This window comes from Athene cunicularia, assembly GCF_003259725.1.
Source record: "Athene cunicularia isolate RWA chromosome 6 unlocalized genomic scaffold, athCun1 chr6_part1, whole genome shotgun sequence".
Classification (NCBI taxonomy): domain Eukaryota; kingdom Metazoa; phylum Chordata; class Aves; order Strigiformes; family Strigidae; genus Athene; species Athene cunicularia.
The window spans coordinates 1700937-1726490 of record NW_020799105.1 but is presented as its reverse complement, the minus strand read 5'-3'; the positions used below and the strand labels follow the sequence as shown (position 1 = coordinate 1726490).

The 25554-nt window shown below is 36.1% G+C and overlaps 1 protein-coding gene across 1 annotated transcript in view; it reads left to right on the top strand.

Annotated features, from left to right (window-relative positions):
- Window positions 1–25554, top strand: part of LRMDA (leucine rich melanocyte differentiation associated) — a 313798-nt gene that overhangs the window by 12622 nt on the left and 275622 nt on the right. Inside the window, exons 3-4 of the mRNA XM_026851051.1 lie at window positions 7639–7778; window positions 17964–18090. Coding sequence (XP_026706852.1) covers window positions 7639–7778; window positions 17964–18090 — 267 coding nt within the window. The remainder of the gene's footprint in view (window positions 1–7638; window positions 7779–17963; window positions 18091–25554) is intronic.

The following is a 25554-nucleotide window of genomic DNA, read 5'->3' as shown; positions in this document are numbered from 1 at the left end:
TTCATCCACCCCAGCACTGTCAGTCAGGGTGCCAGGAGGAGCTGTGTTTCAGTGCCGACCACTTCTGAGGCAGCCCAAACTCCTTTGTACGCTGCCAGTATCTCCTTCTCTGTTCGTGTATAATTAGCTTCAGAGCCTTTGTATCCCCGGCTCCAAAAGCCTAGAGGTCAGCCTTGGGTCTCCCCAGGTGCTCTCTGCCAGAGCCTCCAGGTAGAACCATTATCCCTGGCTGTGGTGTAGAGCATGTTCTTAACCTCCTGCCCTTCCTGGACAGGCCCGAGGGCTACTGCTTGGGCAATCTCCCGCTTAATTTGTTCAAAGGATTGTTGTTGCTCAGGGCCCCATTCAAAATCATTCTTTTTATGGGTTATGTGGTAGAGAGGGCTCACAATCAGGCTGTAGTTCGGGATGTGCATCCTCCAGAACTCAACAGTGACCAGAGTCTCCTTTTGTTGGTGGGGCTATGGCTGTTATCTTGTTTATCACTTCCATTGGGACGTGGCAATGCCCATCTTGCCATTTTATCCCTAGGAATTGAATTTCTCTTGCAGGCCCCTTAACTTTCTTTTGCTTAATGGCCAAGCCGGCCTTCAGGAGGATTTCAATTATCTTCTTTCCCTTTCTCAAAAACTTCCTTGGCTGTGTCCCCCCATACAATGATGTCATTAATATACTCAGGTGTTCTGGAGCCCCACCTTTCTCCAGTGCAGTCTGGACCAGTCCATGGCAAATGGTGGAGCTGTGGTTCCACCCCTGGGGCAATCGATTCCAGGTGTACTGGATGCCTCTCCAAGTGAACGCAAACTGTGGCCTGCACTCTGGCGCTATCGGAATGGAGAAGAACGCGTTAGCAATGTCAATCGTGGCGTACCACTTGGCTGCCTTCGACTCCAGTTCATACTGGAGCTCTAGCATGTCCGGCACTGCAGCACTCATTGCTGGCGTTAACTTCATTCAGGCCACGGTAGTCCACAGTTAGCCTCCATTCGCCATTAGGCTTTCTCACTGGCCATATAGGGCTGTTGAAGGGTGAATGAGTTTTGCTGATCACCTGCTGGCTTTCTAGTTGACGGATCAGCTGATGGATGGGGACCAGGGAATCTCGGTTGATGCGGTACTGCCGCCGGTGCACCGTCCTGGTAGCAATCGGCACTCGCTGCTCCTCAACCTTAAGCCGCCCCACCACTGAGGGATCCTCTGAGAGGCCGGGTAAGGTGGACAACTGTTCAACCTCCTCCAGGGCAGCTACACCAAAAGCCCACCGGTACCCTTTTGGGTCTTTGAAGTTCCCTCTCCTGAGATAGTCTATGCCCAGGATGCACGGGGCATCTGGGCCAGTCACAATGGGGTGCTTATGCCAGTCCTTCCCAGTCAGGCTCACTTCAGCTTCCAGTAGGGTCAGCTGTTGGGATCCCCCTGTCACTCCGGAGATGCAGATGGATTCAACCCCACTGTAGCTCGATGGCATCAGGGTGCACTGTGCGCCAGTGTCCACCAAAGCCTTATACTCTTGTAGGTCTGATGTGCCAGGCCATTGGATCCACACTGTCCAGTAAATCAGATTATCCCTTTCCTCCACCTGGCTGGAGGCAGGGCCCCTCTAATCCTGCTCATCATCACTCACTTCTTGAAAGAATGATTTACTGGTCCCCTCAAGAGGGTCAGACATAACATTGGCCATTCTATTCTGCCTGGGGGATTTCTGACTGGACACTGGAGCTGCACTTTTCTTGGAGGACTCCCCTTTCATGATGGTCTTCCCTTTCAACTGTTCTACTCGTGCAGCTAGGGCGGCAGTGGGCTGTCCATCCCACCTCCCTCATGTTTTCTCCATGGTTGTGGAGGAAAAACCACAGGGTGCCTCGTGGTGTGTACCTTCTGCTGCCCTTTTCTTGGGTGGGGAAACATTTACTTCTAATGGCTGAGACATCAGCCCGTGCAGGTGGAATGTAGGACATGTCCTCTTCCATTTTCTGGATCCTCTGAGACAGTTCCTCCACAGCTGAGATCCATGAATGTTGAGATGAAGGGAGATTTTCCTCATATTGCCGGAGCTTGCCAACCACTCCATGCACTCTTAGAGTCTGGGTGTCTGTCCGCCAGGACACTATTGCCAATGCTTTCGAGTGTGCTTCTGGTGCGCTCTTCAGGAACTTTTGCCACATCAGGTGTGTGCAAGGGGCCTGATCTGGGTCCATGGGTGACTGTTCATCATTCAGATCACTACAGATCATCTCAAACACAGCCAGTTCCCTGAGGTTCTGGATGCCTTTCTCAATGTTGGTCCATTTGCCTAGGTGACATAGGATATCATCCTTGTAGGGGTGCCTCTCCCTTACACTGAGCAGGAGTCGCCTCCAAAGGCTGAGGGTTTGAGCCTGTTTCCCTATTTCCCTATCAATGCCAGCATCCTTGGCCAAAGATCCCAGCTGCTTGGCCTCTCTCCCCTCCATTTCAAAAGCACTGGTTCCATTGTCCCAGCATCGGAGCAGCCAGGTGCAAATCTGCTCACCTCCCAGCCAAAGAGGCTGTGTTGGTTTAAGCCCTGCTGGGAATGGAGATCACATTGCCGTTGTCCCTCCCCCACCCTCAGCCGGTCACGCTGGAAGTGAGGCACAAACCCCGGGTTAAAATAAGAGGAAATTTAATACAACAGTGTGATAAACAATCTGAACAACAACAGTAGCAATGATAACAACAATAAACAGTAATAACACTAAACAAAACAAAAGATATACAGAGAAATACCGCAATGGATACAGACAGCTTGCTCGTGATGCTCCCTGCGACCAAAGCCACAAAGGAAAAAGCTTCCCATGCTGCCGCGCCAGACTTGACGTCATCATGGTATTAATAACCCGCCTGAAGATCCCTTTCCCCTCCCTGCTGGGGAAACTTAACCCTATCCTAGCTGAACCAGGACACTTCTGCTTCAAGGCTATTTGCCTGTGGAATAGGTTGTGATTGCTACATCATCTTTGTGATAAATTTAATTCAAGCAAATATTTCAAATGGGAATAAATATAGGTACCTTGCTCATTTATGACTCCGGAAGAAGTGCTATCCGGCTGTTTTAATGTTAGGTCAATTGCAGCACCTGCATGACAGATGGTTAGTTGGCAGAAGGCTTTTGAAAGACAATTTTGGGTCTTTGTATGTGGCAGTCTGGAATTCTGTGTGATATTTCTGGTATTCTCTATGTATGTATTTTAAAATATTTTGAATGTAAAGCTGACTGTTCTTTCCTTTGTCTCTTTGCTCCCAAGAACTTCCAAAAGCTGTAATCACAGAAGGTCATTAACATGAAAATCTCTCCTGCAACTCTTTTGGGGAAGTGGGGTTGCTAAAAATTTGAAAAGACTAAGTACAAACTTCTTTAAAGGAAGTGGTGGAGCAACATGAAAAGCACCAAGAGAACAAGAGTGGTTATTTTTCTTAAAAAGTCATTGTATTTGAGTGTGTGACTAGTAAAAAGCACTACTGAGAGAAAAAGGTTATAGAAAGAAATCCCAGATTGTCTTGCATACTTCAGTCTATATCCAAAATATAATTGAATGTTGAGATAGGAAATATGTATAGGTTTGGACAGTTATATGTTAGCGTAGCACTTGTATAAAGTTATAAAGAATAATTTCATTTAGAAACTGTTAGCAAAAATTGTATTTCTGTATGGGTATGACCAGCAGTTGTCCCTGAAAAACAACCATTGATATACCAAGAATACCAGTAAGAGAGGAAACGGTATGGAGTTTGGGGGTGATCAGCTTCAGTCATCAGTACTTAAAATAGATAGACCCTTATATTGCTCTCTATAAAGGATTCATGCTGTGTCTGTGCCCTGGAAATATGCTGGATGGTCTAGTGAAAGGACACAGGTAAGGAGACATAATGAAGAGGCTTAAAATAGTTAATCTGAGTATGTGAGAGACCCAGTTCTTGTAAATGTTTCCCTAATTTAAAAATAAAAATAGTGCAACAAGTCAGTATAGTCTTTTGATGAGCGTGAAATGAGCATCTATTTTGAAGTATGTCTAGTGTGTTTCTGTTAATTATTCATGGATGCCAGGTTGTGTTTTTGGAGTGGGACCATTGTTGTATAATTGTTGAGAATTAATGTTTTAGCTTGTGAGCTAAAGAGTTGAAGAGTTTAAAATTCTTGTTGCAAATTTTTATTTTAGTCAATGTCGATTAGAAAGAGGCATTAATAGACTGGTAATGATGACACTGTTGAGTTAGGAGGTGGATCAGTACACTAAGCCGCTTTAATTATCATAACACTTTAGCAAGTTTTTAAACAGTAGACTATAGTGTAAGTATTTGCATCACTTATGTATTCACCTGATGACCAGTGACACTGAATTCAGAAAGATCAATTCTGGGCTGTTGTCACAGAGATTTAAATAAATAGATTTTCGCTAGCACTCTCCATGTATTTAATTGTGGCTTTCCTTTTTGGAGAGAATGGAGTTGAAAATGGTCTTAGAAATGGCACAGCATGATTTTGCAGCTCTCTGGCTCTGATTGCACCAATATAGCACTCCTTAAGCTGCATCAATAAACCATAGAAAGGAAGCTGGCAATAAAATTTTAGACTTGCTTTTGGTTTCCTCCCTCTGTATTTTCTTAGCATTGTTTTAGACTTTTGGTGGCATCATATAGTTCCAATATTGTGACTAAAATATGTATATGACATGTTAATTAACAAACAGTACATTAGAAGTTCACCATGACTTATGACTCATCTTTGAGAAACACTTAATCATGAAAATTTGAAGAGGATATAATTTATTTTTTCCTACATGCTTTGTAAAGAATAACTGTGATGGTAGGTGGATGGGGCTTCTTGGAAAAATAATCTTTACCTTGCATCTTTTTTTGTTTTTAGAGAGATGAGAAAGATACTTAAAATCCTGACAAATAGATATTTTATTTATGATATAACTGCTGATTCTGGGACAAAAAAAGGTGACTATCATAAACTACATGTTGGTTTCTTCTCAAATGTTGCTGGTGTTCTGTTATTTTTGGGCTGTCCAAGCCTGCAAAGCTTCAACATTTTATGAAATAGTGACCTTCTACTTTTGGGGTGATTATGTCCACATTTTGGGGTTTGTCCTGTGCACACGTTTATGTTGCAGCTGAAATTGAAATAATGCTAGGATGCTAAATATCTATTTCAGTAGAGGGAGACAAGTAAATGATAACAGAGATCTGGAGAGTCACACACAGAACTGCATGGTAAGAGATCTGTGTGTGCTTCTTGGTCATCCTTGTCCGAGATAATTTTTAGGGGGGGTTCATCTAAAAATCAATGCTCAGGGTTTAGATATGTGATATTAGAATCTAGACACTGATTTCAAAATTTAGGGAGATTTAGATTTTTGAGATGCGGATTATCAAGTGCTGCTATTTACCCAAAACTCAGAGAATTTGGTGTCTCTTCCTTTTGCTTGCCGTAGGACTTTGATGCATAGTGTTACATTTTTGCAAAATTAAGCTGATGATGCTCTTCATCATTACACGTCTAAATACATTTTGATATTTGCCCCTCAGTCTACGTGGTCAGATGGAAATTTCAGCAAATTGTTGGGGAGAAAAGCTTCTACCCCAGAAGAAGCTCTACTGAATTGACAAGCAAAAATTCTGCATGTTTACTCCACAGAAGATGCAAAAGGTTCAGGCGTGGGGTTTTTTTTCTGTCAATATGAAATGACCTTGCAATAGCTAATCCCCTGTGTCTGATTGCTGTTATGGAAATAACTGTCTTTTGTAATAATAAACTATTTATCTCAGGGAACCTTTTTACATTTTAAGCAGTCCTGAAATAAATGTTTCTCCTGGCTGAGGGAGAGTGCCAGATATAAGCATATCTCTGTCAGTCTTAGGAAATTTAAAAAAATCTTTTCACTTGAGCATGTATGGAAAAACAGTTTGCGACCTTCCCATCAGAGTCATACACTTCCTGAAAGAGCCATGAAAAAGTCTATGTATGAGATCAAGGTCCAGATATGAAAAGACAAGAATTAGCAGCAGATTTTGATTGGGAATTCATCCTAGCTAACAAAGAAGATTTATATCCTATGGTGCTACAAAAAGAAAATTTTTCTTAGGGTCTGGTTGATTACTTACTGGCATATAGCTTTCCATAATGTGGCTTTGCCAAAAGTTAGCATTTTTACCCTTTTAATGAATTAATAGAAGTAATTTTAAACCCTCATTTTTCTCATTCATGTGAAATATTTAAGTATCATTCCTCAGACCTTATGGGACATAATATTAACTATGAGTGTAGATACACTGCTTTTAATATATTTAAATAAGTAATTGTTAGCATGATCTTCATGTGTGTTTGGAAATAAAATAAAAATTCAGACTTATAAAAGGAAGACCACATTTTTAATGATGAAGCTGCTCTTTTCATTCTGTATTGTTTCTCTTGCCCTTAAGATATTGAGGTGAAGAAATAAAGTAAATTCCATCAGCTAAAAATAACAAAGATAACAGAAACACATAAATCAAGTATAAATAATAACAGCACAAGTGAACCGAGGATTTAAAACAATAGTTGCGGTCTCTGACAGCAGGAGTGGATAAAACAGAACAGTGAAATGCCCTTTAATAGTTTTGAATAATTATTACTATTGTCTAAGTTAGTTAATATTTAAACATTGAAAACTTTTTACACACATATACATGGCATCTTTTTTGAGAATCATGCCTTTTTCTTTGCATGTAAATTGAAGTAAATAGAAACCTGTAGTTTGAGTCTTAGAGACCGTCACACTATATTTAACAAAATAATTTGTTTTATTTGATCAATCAGCAGGGTGTGAATGGTTGAATATTGTTGTTATACTTAAGCCTAAAATGTGATTTCTGATATTGCAATGGTTAAAAGATAGTTTAACCTTTGTTTGCCTATTTGTTTCAATATAGTTTACAATATTGAAGGTGTATCATTATTATTTATGTTCTGAGGAATAGAGCTAAGTTAAAAAGCCTCATGAGCACCAAAATACAAGGTATTTTAATGAAAAATCTCATGCTTTACAAGACTTTAAAGCTTAATATATAAAATACTTGTAACATTGAAGTCTTTAAGTGGCTTTTAGTGAAGCATTAATTCACATATACTAATTGAGTAATTACAGATGTGTTGCTGTGGCATTCAAGGCGTTTATATGTTGCAAGTGAAAGTGGATTGTTATGATTTGACTTTTTTTCTTTTTTTTTTTCTTAAACTCATTTTCCAGTGGACTGAATATATTAGTGATGAATGTTCTGTGAAACTAACTGTTTGTTTCCATGCTGGAAAAGTTTCATGGCTCCAGCAATTGCTAGCCATTTTACCACATAGCATCCATCATTTTGTCAAAGTTTTAATGTTTTGTAGTGAACCACCTAGGAAAGAAAGAAGAAGGAAATAATGACAAAACAGCCAAATTCTTTCATTCCATGCCAAAAATCTTACTGAAGTTTGACCCTGTTTGCCTTTGAACAATTAATGTGACATTTTCATAAATGCCATAATAAATTTGATTGTGAGTTATTGAAATGTATGTTTAAATCAGAAGTGATGCAACTCTAAATGCTTTCTTCTTTAATGTCATTGAATCCTTAACCCACAACCTTTGACACATAACAGAATTAGAAAGCCTTTTGGACCATTTGGCTGAAGTTGTGCCCTCACTACGGTATCTCAGTTTGCTTGGAAACATGGCCTGCCCAAATGAACTGGTCTGCAAAGAAAAAGATGAAGATGACTACCAGAGGTACAGGTTAGTATTTTCATTTGTAGATATGATAAGGTAATGTCACTTTTGTTTTGTTATTGGAAAAGTATTGGAAAAACCCAACTCAGAGTCTCAAACAAACATCTACTCTATTCTGAAAGCATTGTGGCATATTCTGCTATGAAACACCTTGGAATGTGAGTAACCCCATTTCAGCAAGATCACTCTCAGGAACTCTATTTCAAGAAATATTTCAGTGCTCTATAGCACATGTTTGAGTTTAGCAGGTATGCACAGGATTTCCTGAATGTGGGTGCTCATATGTGCCTACTTACAGCCTTTCCTTCTTTAAGGTCAAGGTAGGTAGGTCAACATTTACATATGCTAAGGGTGACAGTCAATAAAAAACCCAAAATTACTACGCTCAGACAGTCGCATTATCTTCTGCTAACATTCAATTATGGTGATGAGTTTCTTCTACTATAGATATCAAGGCACTATTAAAGAACACAGAGAAAGGACTCCTTGTACATTGTGCTGCTTTAGTCAGAGCAGTTAGTGTTTAGGTTCAAATAAAACCACTGAAACTATTTTTATAATGTAATTTTGATGAACTAGGTTACACAAAAGGTCATGTGGAAATTAATGATAAAATACTATTCAACTGATCCAACTGAAATATTGCTAAAAGTTACAAGGGTTATTTTTTTAAAAATAAAAATAATTGTGACTGATGATGACTGTGAGTATAGATCCAAAACTTATGGAATGACTGCTTAAGTGACATAATTTTCATAGCTATAACATTTAGGCAAGTGAGATATTGATTATTAAAAAAAAAAAAAAAAAGTTGGATTACTTTTTCCGTGTTCACATCTGATACAATATTTCAGTCTTTGTGAGAGGATTTTTCACATTGGCTGAAAATGGCTGTCTGAAGCAAGTCAGATCCAAACAGGACTGGTCACAATGCTGCTGACTTTGCAGAGCCTGAGCTTTCTTTTTTTAGAAGATCACCTGCAGTATTCAGAGGTATATAGTAAAACTCTGATTTTATCTTCATGTAATCTAAACTCTGCTGTAGAAGTTAGTATAGAACAATACAAAATGGTGGAGACTAAAAGCAGGTTTATTGGAAAGTGGCATGAATTCAATGCACCAGTTTATTGCTCATAAATGATGTAGGTTGAAACAGCAGCACAGCTGTCCTGTGTGTGCATATACTTTTTCTTGCAAATTTTTGAGAAGGATTTCTAGTTTGCCATTAGCCTAAAGGCTTTCACCTTCTAACAATTCAACTTTTGAATCCATCTTAGCTGTAATATTTTGGTTTTTGCCAAGTGGAACAGCCTAGATTTAATAAAATATTTTCCCATTGCTTTCACACTTAAGTGGAAGGTATGCCTGCTATCCAGCTTATGAGAGTCTAATAGTGCTGTCTCTATGTAAATTTATGTGACATTTGCACTAGAGAATTGCTTAAAAAATGAATGATATTTCTACAGTTTACTGTTTTTCACTTTAAGTATGTTTTCTGACAATATGTCTCCTATTAATCATTTAAGCAAAAGTAGTATGTTAAAGGAGCCATTCAGAGGCAAGAACCCGTGGTTCATTTAGTGCTGTCTGAAAAAAATTCTTTATTGATTGACATCCTCTGTGGTTATGTGATGTAATATTTATAATATGTCACACAGCCATACATCAAAACAAGCATGTCTGTTGTTTCATTTCAATGCAAAAATTTTGATTTCAGGGAGGTGAAGTTAGTTTCAGGTCACATCATGGCAAACCACCATGACAAAGTATGAAGTGATTGTATTTATGAATCTGCTGGACACTACAGCATCACTCTATTTCCTTTCTCCTCAATTTTTTATTTTTTTTTAAATTGGTATTTTTTCCATATAAACTAGGTTAATTAAAGCTCTTTTAAGAAAGAAGAATGGAATTCTAATTCATTGAATGATTTATGATTCTGCTGCTATAATGAAAGCTTCCTGATCTTTTCCCATAATTATTTGTTACATTATATGAAATGCGTTTGCCAGACAATGTGAGTCTCAAAACCCAAAAGCGTCTGTCTGTCTGTCTGTCTGTCTATCTACCTACCTACCTACCTACCTACCTACCTACCTACCTACCTTTAGGAGAATATATTCACCTACATGGTAGAACTGATTAAAAGCACTCTGCTAATTTTTCTCTGAATAGCTTATTCAGAGTTTTGAATACATGTTCTGAAGCATCTTAGATGCAGCCTTTTTCTTCCTTCCTCCATATGTACAGAAGTACCTCACAGATTTCACAGCATCAAGCTTTCCTGAGTGAGAAAATATTTGTATTTTATCAAATGTATTGCTTCAAATCTCAAAAGCAAATATTTGAAATGGCCAGTTTCAGGATTTTTAATGGTTTGAAGTAATATTTTTTTAATAAGATTTTTCTTTTTTTGAAAAAAATTGCCATACAGAAAGGGTCAAAAGATTGCATTTCAGTGAACCTGATTTATGTAAACATTTTGCTTTACCATAAACTTTAAATGGTTTTGTTTTCTTCTGAATGGGAACTTTTTGTAAATTTTTGCAGTGACCGTTGGAACCACAGCTTCATTTTTCATTGAGCTTTAATTTCATTCCTACTGAGTTCAATTAGAGTTCAGGCTATTTAATTCCTCAACCAGAAAAAGAGAGGTGCTAGAAAAATCAAAGCTTAATCTTCTCATTCCAACAAACTGAAAAGACCTGTAAAACCCCCAAAATCTCAACCTCAAAAAAATGTGGAAAGTAAAATTTTTAAAAACTCAAAGTCCAGTGATTTACTGTGGTATTAGTAACAGAATTAAAAAGTAGTATTACATCTTTTGAAAATAATTATGTTTTATCGTGAATAGTTGGAAAATGTATAAAACTATGCTTTTTGTCAAGAAGTAAGGATCTGATTCCTTGGGTAATCCATTGGTATACAAATTTCAGTACTAAAGCTTTTTGCTAGTTTTTAATTTAAACAAAAACTTTGTTGTGACTTTTTCTCAAAGTAGCTATTTTCTTCTAAGAAACATAGTAACATTTGAGTGAGATTTTTTTTTTTTAGAAAAAGAAAAAATAAAACCTATTTATTTTTCCATCCCTGTTATTCCTCCTTACCTTTCAAATGTGTAGGAGAACAAATTGAAAACATTTCTATGTTTTTACTGGAATTTTTGCTTAGAGAAGAAAAGAAAATGGAAAGTTCTCTTCTATGGTATTTTATAAGCAAACTGGTTTAGTTCATTACAAAACCTCACTTTTTTCCATCATTGTAAAATAGCTTTATTTTCTTTCAGGAAAAAAAAAAAAAAAAAGGTTATATGTGTTTTGTTTTTTTTTTTTTTTTAAGCTTTCTTTTTTTGGAAGGTGATATTTTGTTAAAGGGGTATCTTGGGGATGAGGGCAAGAGAAAACAGAATATCTAAAATATAATGTTGATCGGAAAGTTTTAAAGGCTTTTGACTCAAACAGGAAGCAAGAAATACAGAAAAATATCTTGCAAAACAGTGTGTCCTCTAAAATAACCTATTCTACAATCTCTACTTTGAAGATTGCCTGAAAGCAAAGGTCATGACCTGGAGATCAAAGTAACAGAAGTCAACACAGTAATTGCTGGTTGCTTCTCTTGTACCTGCACTTGGTCAGTCCTATGGGTGTATTTGCAGTGAAAACTTCAAACGTGTTGTTACTGAACTGTGAAAAATCATCTGGGTCAGAATGTATTACAAAGCATTTGTGAATGCTGCAGGTGACCTCACCTATTTTCATTAAAGCGATATGATTGTGAAGGATGTATGTCATGTGTGAAGTTTTCAGTGCTTGTTCATTCTTCTCTGCTCCCTATTGACATTTCCTGGAATGATGCATTAGTTAAGTGCTGTTGACATGGAAACAAGGGCAAGTGGAAACAAATGCCTGAGTTTATTTTAAATTAGCTTAAAAGTACATATACTAGATACGCTATCTTTGGCCAGGGGAGCAAATGGTGATAACCTTATGAAGTCCTCTTAAGATATAACAGCAAGAAAGGAAGGGCATTCATTTTGTATGGATTAACTTTTCAGCTAAATCAGCTGTTCCCATCCCACAGGTTTGATTCTGTGAAATGCAGGCTCCTCTTACATAATTTTTAGTTTCCCTACAGTTTTGTTTTGTTCTACTGTGGTTTTGTCTTAGTGTTGTTTTGGTTTTGGTTTTTGTTTTTTTTCTTAATTGAGACAGAACCTACTCATCTGTTTTAAATAGCCTTGTTATTGAATTTGGATGGTAATACAAATACCTATTCAAGAAGCAGTAGGAGACTAGAAGTCCTCAGTAATGAAAATAATGCTAATATATCTAGTAAAAATCAGTGAATTTACTGTTGAGGCTCTCTTTAGCAGGAGGGATTGGTGTCTGTGGTAATTCTGTATATGTTTTTTTATGTACCTAATGAGATAATTAGGTATTCCCTTACACCTGTATAATCTTTGAATCTGTGCTACTTCACTGTTTGCATGAGGCATTGTCATTTCTACAGTACCTGGAAGAAAAAAACCCTGTATTTGATAGACTTCAGATAGCCACACATCTTCCATCTGAGATTAGCCACTGTAAGTATTTGTGAGCAAGAACTATTATAATGTTTTTGTTCATCCCAATAAATTGAAGTCCTTAATACCCCATTTTGTCCATACTAACTCAGAAAATCAAGATGTAACTATAATTATTTTTACATGTATAGGGAGATATTTTTCTAATTCCTAGAATTGGATGTCACATCTAAGTAGAACAGAGGATCTTAAAAGTATTAGAAGGCAGTCTGGATTGCTGGGTGACTTGAGAGCCCCTCAGAATTACATGGTCATCACACACCAGGCAGTGCCAGGGTTGCACAGAGGCTGTGATCTTCTAACATACCTCATGCAAATATCATGCCTTCTGTTCTGGAAGGTGGTGGTTTAAGTTTATGGCCTGGCTTCAAGCTTAACTCTTTATGGAGGACATTTTGTTGCAGATGGAAATTCTGCAGCCACCTATACACTGTTTGGTGGGGTAAGGATGGGGGTAGGGGGTTAATTTTTTTGTTGGTGCAGAAGAAACAATTATAGGAGATAATGTGATTCAGTGTCATAAACATATTCTCTCAACGCTTCTGATTTTTGTTTTCCTCTCTCCCCGTTTGAATGCTAACGTAACTTCACCAACTTTAGGTTATTTATTATTTCTAGTTTACAATAATCTAACTGAGAGCATAATCAGCCCTTCAAAGTTTGAAATAGGTATAATATTTTTATGTTTTATGATTGTCAAATAAGGGAAATACCATAGCACAGAAAATAGAAAAGTGAAAGTAAAGTTTCTGAAACAAAGAGCATGTTGCAGTTATACGGGTAGAGCTAGACATTTCTGCATTCTTCTGGGCAAATATTTATCAATTTTTCAATGCCAGATTAATTTTGTGTTTTAAACTTAAATATTGATGCATATAGTACAGTTTTATATTTCAGTTTTGGTTAATAAAAGTAGAAAATAAAGGACTATACAGAATCTACTTCTTATCATAGTTTTTCAGTAGAAGAGTTTATTTTCTCTGAAAATCTTAACATACGCAAATTTACTATACTTGTAGTGGAAGGGAAAAAAAAGTAGCCTGAAACATTCTTTCCCCAAGTAATTTATTGCCACTTTTAAGATTTTCTTACATTGTGGCTTACAGGTGATGCCATTATCTTTCAGTATCAGGAGGCCAACCATGTTCTACAAATTGTCTGCTTTTCCAAGGGAGGTAATAAATGAATTGAGGCCCTTAGATGCTATGATATGTGATTTTTTTTGTTTGGTTGTTTTTTTGTTATGGTGTTCACAGCTCTAGAATAGAAATTTCCTAGAACTGTTTGATAATAGTAAGGAGTAGTATACTGAAACTCATCAAAACTGAAGGAATTTTTATGCCTGAACCTAAATGGCTACTGAAAAAATGGGTCAGAATGAAATTACACAGTAGCTATTTAACAAAAAAGAGGAGTTGACATAAAAGTTATTTCTGTTTGTGTGTTTGGATGAGGACTGAAAAATTTCTTATATATGTTTAAAATAGATTTCTTTCTTTCTTCCATGTGATCCTTTACAAACACACATTCTCTTTGAACCCTTTTGCTTCACCTGTGAAACTCTCTCCTAAGATTATGTGAACCATCTCTAATTTTTGGGGGGTGAGGGAATCACCTAAGGACTATATTTTAGATAATGACTGTTAGACAGTAGAGAACTAGAAACATGGAATATATGTGCAAGGTAACTGATAGGTCTTAGTTTCTGTGTTTGTAAGGCAGAGTTAAAATGGACAGGTCTGTGAATTGTCAAAGGCTGTAGAGCGAGTCATTACCAGAGACAATATTTCTTTATACAAAAACTAGAGTCATGTATTGTTTAATAAATAGTAATAGCTGATCTCAAAGCTGTCTTTGTTCTGTCCCTTTCTGAACTCTAACATGTTTCTTCAAAGGAAGGCTTTGCCCCACTGAGCTTTTGCCAATGTCAATAGCAGCTGAATACCAAACTCACTGCATTCCTTTGTGAATGCCCCCTTATGCCTGTCCCTCTTTTCCAATATCTTGACAGGTCTGTGTAAAAGCTATTAAAATAATACTAATCACATGCAACGCTTACAAAATTGGTAAATTAATTGTTAATCTTTGTTGTCATTTTCACTTAACTAGGACCAAAATAACTTGAAATGCGATATTCTCTGGTCTTTTTCCATCTCTGAGTGTTCCTGTTTGTGTGTGACAGATACCTGTTATTAGCTCATTTTCATGGGAGTCTTGGCACTGGGATTCAAGGGAAGGAGATGATTATGGGCAAAAGAAGATGCAACTTTACTTCCATATTTAATTTCCGTAATCCATCATGAATTAGAAGATCAATTCACACGCACTGATAAATGGATCTCTAAGCACCTTCCTGGTGTCTCTGTTTTTTCTCTCTGAAGCCCACCTTTATCCTTGTAACTGAAGATAATATTTTTTCACACTGCTGCAAAGGTGTTAAAACCCAGTAACAGTGGTTTCAGAGCACATGGAGCAGAGCTAAGTTTCAAAATTATTAAAAAAACTAGAGTGTGTGGCCCCTCAATCTCTAACCTAAAATTAACCTTCCTAAACATAATTTAAAATTAGATGGATCTTCATTGAACAGGATTCTGCAAGTCCAGAATGGGTGCAATGTGTCATGCAATTTATGGATCTTAGTACCTGCCATAAAGTATTTTATGATGGCTGCATTCTGTGTTATTAGTAGCTGTCTTTTTCTGCAGCCATTGGTGTTTGATAATAGTCTTAAAACACCCAAAATTACTTACCTGCAAGCAACATTCCAGATAGTCCCTGTTGACAGTTTGAATAAGTTTAGTGCCCTTTTGTTGTACTTTACCTTCAAAACAAACTGATTGAACCATCAATAGCTCCTGAAAGCTGACAGAGGCATGTCATCTGGTCTAACCCTCTGATAGTAGGTTATCTGTGGGAGTTAACCTCCCTGCATTGTTAACTGAAATGTTTTATGTACTATGCAACTTTAGGATACTGCTGTGATAACCTTAGTAACTAAGTCATATATCACAGTAAAGAGATTTTGTGCAACAAATAACCCTGGATTAAATTTACAAGGGTTCTATTGATATTGTAAAGTGTTCATTCCAGGGCTTTGGTAATCCTTTCCTCTATTTTTTATGGCAAACTTGTCATACATTTAGTTTGAAGGTGCATCTTCATATTTCTAGCTAAAATATATCCAGGAAGCCCAATGCTTTTCTTCAGCCATTTAATAGAAAAGTATCATATTATTTTCATATAATACAGATTCTTTTTATCTCACATTTAGTAAAAGGAATATGAATAAATATATTTGTATTTTTAATCACTTTTAAAAAGAATTGATCAGTGATACCCCCTTGTTCTACTGCTAGGATAACCTTTATGATACTTTTTAGTATTTGCTCTCCTTAAGGAGTACAAGTTGTTTGTTTTTTTTTTTAAATAAACCCCAAACCTGTGGCTTATGATGTAGTTTACTGTTTTGTTTATATGGGTAGGGTTTTTTTGGGTTTGTTTTTGAAATTGGCAAGTACTGGTGCTAATTCTGTTTTTTGAAATTCTGTTTTAGTCAGGATGGCTTAAAAATACATTTGTATCAAGGAATGTGATTAGAATTTTAAACTCTTTTGAAATGATTGAGAGACTGACATTAGGGATGTGATCCAAAGCCAGCATAGATGACAATGCTGTCTTAGACTGTTGTAATTTTTTCTGCAGCCTGCTTTTCAATGACATATTTCATTCCATCATTAAACATTTGCTGATTTTCTAATACAGATGTTTTCTTTATTTGAATATTCATCTTTTCTCACCCTACACTTAGGGGGTGTCTTTACTCATTTTTAGCTTTACTCTTCTTCACTCTTGACATATTGTTTCCTTCTGTACGTGTCTTCATTTGAAAGAATCTGTTGTCATCAGAGCTTTTCTGCCAGTAATGCAAGATGGATAGCTTCTCCTCCACTGAAAGATAAGGGCCAGCAAAATGCCAGGGAGAACTTGAAGGGCAGCCAGGAAAGCTGGGAGGAGTCTGAGAATGTGTCAGTCTCATAGGTCTGGAGCTGTTTAATAAATGGTCTTAGGATATGTTCTGTTTTGTAAAGTGACTCTTCTTCAAATATCATTGAAGGTCACAGATTGAGAATTCACACTGAAATTGTCTGAACATTTCAGTACTGAGCATTTTCAGTTCACTTGTTGACAGAGTTGTTGCCACAGAGAAAAGGTGTACTTGATGGAAAGGTTTATTTGCAGTGTTAAATTTTCCTTGGTTGTAGAAGGGGAGTCTTACAGTCTTTTTCATATGTTTGTCTGGTCCTGAGAACATTATAAGATAACTCTTACCTTTAAAACCACATTTTTTGTTTGTTGTTCTTTTTCAAAATGTTATGTTATTCAGAGTTTTCTACTACTTCTATTTCTTCCTCCCCGTGCCAGAAGAGATTGCTATGATTAGGAGGCACTCTGACTGGCTGGAGTTTTATGCAAAGCAGCTAGGCATGGGAAGCATTATCAATCACCTTTCTACCCCCTGCCAGGAAAGGTCTGTCACTTCTCTCACTTCGTAATGTCTGCTTCACATCTGGTTGATTGTATGTAAATAACATGTACTTGAGGTGGTTAGATATTTTGATTTGTCTTGGTTGTGTGCCTTAGTTTGTTTCTGATCTGCTATGTTCTCTACTTCTGCAAGCAAGGAGCCAATGGCATTTTTTTGAGGCTAAAGAGCTGCTGTACTTGGAGTAAAAAGGATAAATAGATATAGTACTGATGGATCCTAACAAGAACTTTGATTTCTTAAAATATTTTTCATAAAAATAGGCTCTGTGTGCTTTTGCATTTAACCCTGAACTGAGATCCATATGCCATAAGAACACCTTGTCTCTCTGGCAGGACAAAACTGAAATTCTCCTTCCAAATGATGCCTGTGTCAAAAGGTAGTCCTGGAAAGCAGAGATCAGGAAAACTCTCTATGCTTTCTCTTGACAAATTCTTTCTTGTAATGTTAAGAGTTTTGAACACTGACATACGCATCTTTCAAGACAAAGGATGGTGTTTTAGGATGTATGGCAGAAGAGAAATTACACTCTTCTGTGATTTGCTATTCACATGTCTCTAATGTTGCTGAACATTGTGTTTTTAGGAAAACGTAATAAAAATCTGAGGAAGTGTTGGCAAATGAATGTTTTCTGAGAACTCTTTCAGAGAAGATAGTTGGCAGTTTCCCTTGTCTCAGATTAGTTTTCCCCTGTAGTGTGGGATGGAATCTTTGGAATCATTCAAAAGTCCTTTTTCCAAAATGGCAATTGAGAGCAATTGCCAATTTATTCTATTTCTGGGTATACCTTATACCTCACTAATACCTAGAGAGAACATACATGTCCATGGTGATAATTCCCTTATCTGTTTCATCCACCCAGTATTAAATTGTTATGGGCAGCTTGCAGCAAGCTTTGTTTGAGAGTGTAAAATAAGTGTTATAACTTTTTATGTAAGATACGTTGCACAAAACAGGTGAACAAAGGCTGTTGCTGTTTATTACATTCTTTTTTAAATCATTTAGTCTGTGAGTATGTATCTGTTTATTACTGTATTTTAACTGTGTGCATTTTGTTATCTATCAGATATTTTGTCCTGCACAAATTGACAAACCTGAAATTTCTTGATACTCGGAAAGTAACCAGGAGGGAGAGAGAGGAAGCCTTGCTAAGAGGTGCCTTCATGAAAGTGGTTAAGCCCAAGGACGCTAAGGTAGGAGAGTAGATGTAAGAAGTAACAAGAATGTGGTTCATTAACACTGTTTTAAAATAACTCCAAAAGCTTGGCTGCATCTTTTGCTACAGTAACAGACAAAACCTTTCAAATCAAAAGGACTGGTGAACGTGGTCAGGTGAGGGACAAAAAGCCTTACTAATTTTTCTGTGTTTTAACATCAAACTTTATTGTTTCGTCTGGTTAATGGACTGTAGTTATGTTATCAAATTTCTGGTTTTCAGCCTCTGTTTCATATAACAAAGTAACTAGTATGTGTCACTGAGCTTAAAAGAGTATTTTTATTCTGTCTAAATATATGTAACAACTGTGTGATATGCTTTTGTGAAAGAATGCAATTTTTCTGACAAGTTGTCCCCTGCCTTGTATGTTAAACAAATATCTACTGCAGAGCTCACACCTATGGTGTTTATTGGCTTTTAGTGGACCAGCTGATTCTAATTTTGTATGATGTTACTTAATGTGGTGTCCTGCTAACAGGCATTGACAACATCAGAGAGATGGTTTCAATAATTTGAGCTTTTCATACCACTTCATCAACTTTGGGCGTAGTGCATACAGCTGATGCAAACAGAATGTGAATTCTTCATTTTACCTTCTTTTTCCATTGTTGATCAATACATAACAGCAACCTGAGCTTCAGAGTGTTTTCGTGCTGCAGATCTTCCTTAAAACTCTACTTAACTTTTCAGTCTACTTGCTTTCTGTTTGCTGTTTTGTACTCTAGAATATACCATCAATAATTTATTGCAGATTTTTCAATAATGCTGAATAATAATGTAGCAGTTATGGAAATGCAGTGTTTGGTAGCATAACAGCGTTGCTAGATAAATGCATTATCACAGGTACAATTGCAGTGCATAACAAATTAATTCAGACTGATTCATTTATAAGTACTAAAATGTTAACAGTTCTGATAAAGGCATGGCTTTGATATATTGTTCACCACTGCCTTCAGTTATTTCAGCTTCATATATGTAATAAATGAAATAATTTATTTCTAAGTTGCTGTGGATATCTCATACACAGCAAACCTTCTTTGCTGAATCTGGCCAAATGCAACAGCTGAAATGTGTTAGATATAGCAGAAGTATGTTGTGTTCTTCTATAATTCTCCTTATCTAATCAGATTTTGGATCAGTTAAATGTTTTTTTTAATTTTATTGGCAACTAGATTTTTTCTTTAAGAGTCTGCTCTTCAAATTTTGACCCACTTAATAATGTAAGAAAAGAAAAAAGAGTCTATTTCTTAAATTTGAATTTTCTTTTCTGGATGAAACCTCTTTTTAAGTCAATAGCTAAGGGTAAATTACTTCACACATGTAGGGATAACATCTTTAACTTTTATATCTGTAATTGAACCTTTTGTATAGTTTTGAATTATTTACCCACTAAGTCTTATGATAAAACATTTACTTCAGCAAATTTGCAGAAGGATCAAATTTACTGTTGTTATTGCCATACTAAACGTTTTTTTTTCTTTGTAAAGTATTTAGTACAAATTGCTGATGGTAAAATCATTGTAAATGCTTTTCATGGCATGAATTAATGCTTCTTAAGGTGATACAAAATTACCCTTATCATACAATATTATATACATATTACAGAAGTGGCTAATTTAAAATAATTATAAATTAGATGCAGAACAGATATTATAAACCTCTTAAAATTGTTTTCAAATTTGCTTCTTTCCTAGGATATTCATGCTTATAGTACACATGCATGCAAACTTTATGTCTGAGAACAGTCATAGAGTCCTCTCTGCCTATATATCTTCAGATGCAGATATGTATGTATATAGCAAGCAGCATTCCTCTATATAGCATAAAGATGATGTGTACAATAACTGTACTTTCAAATTCTGTCATATGTAATATATTGAATGCAGAATGTTTTTTTTATTCTTTAGTTTTCCTGAATCTTATGCTCTCTGTCTGTTCATCAGTTCTCCTCCTACATAATTGTTGAGATTTTTTACTAGCTTCAGCCAAATTTCACAGTCAGCTAGTGGTAATATATTCTAAGTTTTCTGAAACTAATTAGATAATACACCTTGATTCAAACTAAGGGAAAGACTGCAGTTCATCCAGTATTGGCCATCAGAAAAACTCTGTAAGAAGTTGACCTAGTGATATAAGACCCTGCTGTCAGTGAACCTCCTAAGAATGGTTTTTTCCTTTCCCCTAAGCTAATAGCCACTGTGTCTGCCTATGTTTGCCAGGAATGGAGCTGGAGTGAACAGTATTTACATTGGGATGCCACATGGAAACGTTGTTCTGCCAAATGTAGTAACAAAAGTAGGCCTATTGGACTTGCTTTTACAGAAAAAAAAAATAATATCAGAAGTTAGGTGGGATTTTTTCCCCATTATGATAAGCAGGAGATGATATAGCTTATTCAGCATAAAAAGCAGACTGGCGATCTAAGGAGGCTGTGATGTGGGGAGTTGTTTTCATTTTAGTCTTGACATAAAATACTTGGGAGAGCAAAATACCCCACAAAGAAAAAATATACAAAATGAGAATAAAAGCAAGAAATTTCCATCTGACTAGCTTGCATTTGCTAAATGCAAAAGTATCTAGCAATCACCAATCATCAGTAAGTCATAAATATTTTATTTTGTATAAATTTTTTTTTTTTTTTTTTTTTTTAACAGCACACTGCACTTTCTTGTGCTTTGCTTCATTTCATCCTTTGTTTAAAATGCATCTGTTTGTGATGACTGTCTTATGGAAAGATACAGTCATTTTTTAGAAAGCAGTTTAATGTTACAATGCAGTGTTCCATCTCGCTGTGTAAGTGATCTAAACTTCATTATTCTGTGATGTTTATGTTTTCTTTTGTCAAAATATTGAATGTTTTATCATGCCTGCTTTTAATAAAGATTGGATAAGCCTGGCTGGATAAGAGGCGTTGGGCCAGATGAGGAAGCCTTGTTTAATGTCCAGACCATGACCTCATTTCACTGGCATAAGTGTAGATCAAAATGGAAGATGTCTGTCCAGTGTGAAGTGTGTTTCTGGGCATGACAGCACTTCATATCAGAAAGACAGCTCAAGAATACGGAAGTCAAAATTGCTTAATTATGTCTTAGCTTTGTAATTATTCATTCCTGCTTTCTACAAAGAGTACAGTTATCATTTCTTGACATAATTATTTTAAAATGTACTGTTCTTTGGTTTATAGGTATATGAATTGTTCTTCCGACTGTTTCATCTTTAAAACTTAGACGTGAAAAACAGAATGTGAGAATTTGAAAATAGAATTGGAGAATACATTTTAAGACTCCATATTTTTCTTGCATATTATATAAATAAAAAAAATGAAATTGCAATTTATCAAAGCACATAATAATTTAATATTTTAAAGACGTATTCATGATCATTTAATCTAGATGATAAAATGTGGATATATCCATTGTATCTGACGTGTGTTGCTATGAGAAGATACACAGTTGTAGTTCTCTTTAAATGTAAATTTAACTGCTTAATACTGGGTTAATGCACTTACATTTATAAAACACATATATTTCCCAATATTTTGCAACCCCTCTGCCCAACAACTATTTTTTAGCTTACTGAATTTTTAAGTTTAACATTTTAATCAGCTTTATTTATAGTGGCAAGCAGTGTGTGTTTGGTCACGTAACAGTCTTGCAGCTTTTAGGACCAAATCATCAGCAGGTATCCATGGATATACTTCCTAGCAACTGACTTAATATTATGTGGAGTTATTCTGCTTTCTTGCAACTTTACCAAGAACATCTTGTCCACCAGCTAGAAAGGAAACTCTGTACAACAAAAGATGTTTGTATAGGTGTTTTGAACTTTTCCCCCCTCTAATGCATTGTTTCATCACAAGTTATAATTCTAAAACTTTATATAGCCTTTGTTCTCTAAGGACCTAATATGGAGACAAGCAGAAGCAAGTCTAATTTCTGTGTTTCTTGTAATTGCATGTTACTCTTGCTCATACTGTTACTTGGAGGGTAGAGGAAAATTATTATGATAGGAAGAGTAAATATTTAGGCAGTACAGCTTAAGAAATAAGGTGAGCTAAAATTTACAGTGTTGCTTTCAGATCATTGTCAGTATTCTTGTGTTCAAGCTCATAGGAAAAGCTCATTATCAAAGTGACCAATGCTGATACATGCTTTTTCAAATTCTGTTAAATTCAGATGAGGCATAAGGAGTGATTTTGTAATTTTTGTCCTTAACTATTTAACAAGAATTATATTTTTTCTTAAACAGATCTATCCTATCTACTTCCAAGAATTTTAGCTAATGCATCTCATGAACCTTTTTTCTGCCTCCCTAAGTAAGGAAAATGGGGATGGTTTTAAAAAGTAAATAGAAGGTGACAGGTAAACCTTTGGAGAACATCTGCATTGCTCACAATTTTTTCCTTTTACCAGCACCATTGTGCAGAGATCTGAAGTGTAAAGAATCGTTGTGTCAATGAACTACTAGCTAGTAAGATAACTCTTTGAGAGAACTTCTACATAATAGGGTTTCTTATTGTCCAAATGTCAAGGTTTCAAATACTAAAACAAAACAATGTCACAAATGTAAGACTCCAACCTAGACTGTGATGCAATAAAACATATTGACCTCAAAGATATTGCAGCAATCATGCTACTTCTTCACACACTGAAGTATCCATTTTGCTCTTTGGGAAGTTTAAGTATTTTAAGCAAGAGCCCATAACATGAATGGCTTATAATCCCCTAATGACTCATCAAAATTAGGAATAAAGAATACTTGGAAAAAAAATGCCAGAATTGATATTTCTATGTATGAAAACTTCCATGGTTTAGAATAAAACATTGCTGAGTATGACCTGCCAGATACAAGAGTGCTACTTGCTAGAACTAAGCTGGTAGAGCTAAATTCAGACATTGAAAAATTTTAATTTTTAAAATCCCATGATCCAAAGCAAACATAAGCAAACATATTTATATTAAAATTTCATGAAATAATTGTGTGACAATAACATTTGTATATTTTTTTTATAAACTAGTGGACTTTACTTATTTTCTAAAACTGGGGCATGAACCTCTTGAACTCTTTCTGTGGCCTGCAGGGGAGTAGGTATGATGATTAATGTGGTAGAATAAGAAACAAGAAAACCATTGTGAAATTCAAACATTAAGAAGTGATCAAGATGTGAAGTACTGAGAGATGACCTTAGATTTTTCCTTCTGTTTTCTTTTTCCTTATGGTATACTGATCCACATTTTAAATTTTTATTTAATTTGGAAGTTTAGATTCTTGTAATGTTTGTATTATCCAATTAGTTGAAAAGATGACCAGAAGAAACTTTTGGAAATAATCCAGTCTTTGATACATCAACTAGTATTTTCTATCCTCTCTGTCTTGCAAAATATCTGTATGTACCCTTGACAGTCACTCTGCAGTAATAGCTATTTGGTATGTTTATGTGTGTGTGAGCTCACCACGAAGTGAGTCCAGAAATGGAATTTGAGTTTTGATATTAATAAATTCAAGAACACTTTGTTCAGAAAACTTTAAAAAGGACACTAAAGCTGTCCTCAAATTTTGTAGCAACATAAATCAGTTCCCAAAATATGGATATGTCTTGATTCAGTGTTGAGAGATAAAATCTGCTATCACATCTCATGCTGCTTGTAGGGTAAATTAGTGACATGAGCTTTTAAGAAATGGGAAATATAGGGGGTTTTGTCTGTGCAAGTGGTAAGGGGCTTGTTATATACTGGACTAATAAGAAAGCTGGTAGTTTATCAAATGGCTAATGAAGTTTTAGGGAAGACACCTGTGAGACACTGTGGAGGATGATGTGTGGACCTGCGAACATACAGCTACAACATAAATATAAGGATACAGGTCAACAAGCAGTGCTACTGAAGTTTGGATCTTGCCTAACATGTAGTTTTTGGATGAAATAATTCAGTAATTATCAACATGTGATAGCTTCTTTTACATTTCCTTAGATTATGTGTCAAATTAAATGTGCAAATGAAGGAGAGCCAGACTCCATTCTTTGGTTCAAGTTACTGTGCAATAGATCCCACTGTCTTTGCGTATGATCAATAGCAGACCACTGTTGCACTTGCTACATAGTGTATTGTCCTAGTGAAGAAATCTAACAATAAATTTGATCTGGCTGTGAATTTACACATCATGTGACGAAGCTCTTGCTCCTGGAAGAGGTGGAATTAATAACAGGATCCAGAGCAGTTTAATATTCGGTAGAGTTGCCTTCAAACTGCCTGAAAGGGCAGCTCTGTTAAAGCAAACTGAAAGGCTGGCTTGGGAAAAAGCAGCCAATAGAGGGAAGAGAAGGGACAGTATCTAAAGAGGAAGCAAAGACTGTTATGATAGTAAAGTTGAAGATGGGATCTGAGCTACAAAGAGCCTGGAAACTAAGAAGCTTGCATACAAATACTTGAATCTGCAGTCTAAAACATTTAAATGGAGTTGATTGGTTTTGTGCTGTATTTTTTGTCTTCATGCATGACAGGTCACGTGATAAGAGTGAAAGAATAATAAATGAGTGAAAGAGTAATAAATGAGAGAAAAGCAATGATTTTAAACAGTGTGGACTAAGCTGAAAACATGCAGCTGCTGAAATAGCAAAGGAATGTATTCTCTTTGCTTAGTTTGCTGTAATTCCAAATGTCAGGAAGGAAGAATAGACATGTGTGGGTCGTGTGTTAGGGCAGGGGGAAAGTCTCATCTTCATTGTTTGTTCTTGTGGTGATAATTCTTGAAAAACTGATGTATATTTAGTTCTTTGGGAAGGTATTACACATTTCGGTATCTAATTGCTATTGAAGATACAGAATGCAAAAGATGATGTCTCTTTCCTAAAACTGTTCCTTTAAAAAAGTATATGATTATCATGAAGCCAGTGTCCTTCTAGCCATTAATTATCCCAGTGCACTTTTGATATAGGAAGGGGTGTTACTCCTCGAACCCTGGCCTGATTCCAAATCAGGTAATTACATTCTGCCTCCATGGATTTCTCTGCAGTCTCAATTTACTAAGGCGTTCTTCTCCACCTTCTGCCCTAAACTGTTATGTAGTGTTGCAGTGTGCTAGTTAACCAGCTGCTACTTTGCACCTGAAAGATGTCTGTCTTTCAGTAGTAGTGAGCAAATTGATCCCTTTGTAAGACTTAATGTTTGTAGAGCACTTGGAGGTTCTCTGATGAATGGCAATAGGCACTGTATATCATTAACACATCCATTTAATTAAAGAAGCTAACATGACAACTTGTTTATTACAACTGTTATTTTTAAATTTATTTTTTATATTTTTTTCCTATTTGTAGGTTCAGAACTATAGAAATTTCAATTATTAGATGCTGCAAGCACATGGTCTGGCTTTTGTCTTGTGATCAGCGTATTCAGTCTACTTAACAAAGTGCCATTCAGCAGAATGTAATACTGTGATATCAGAC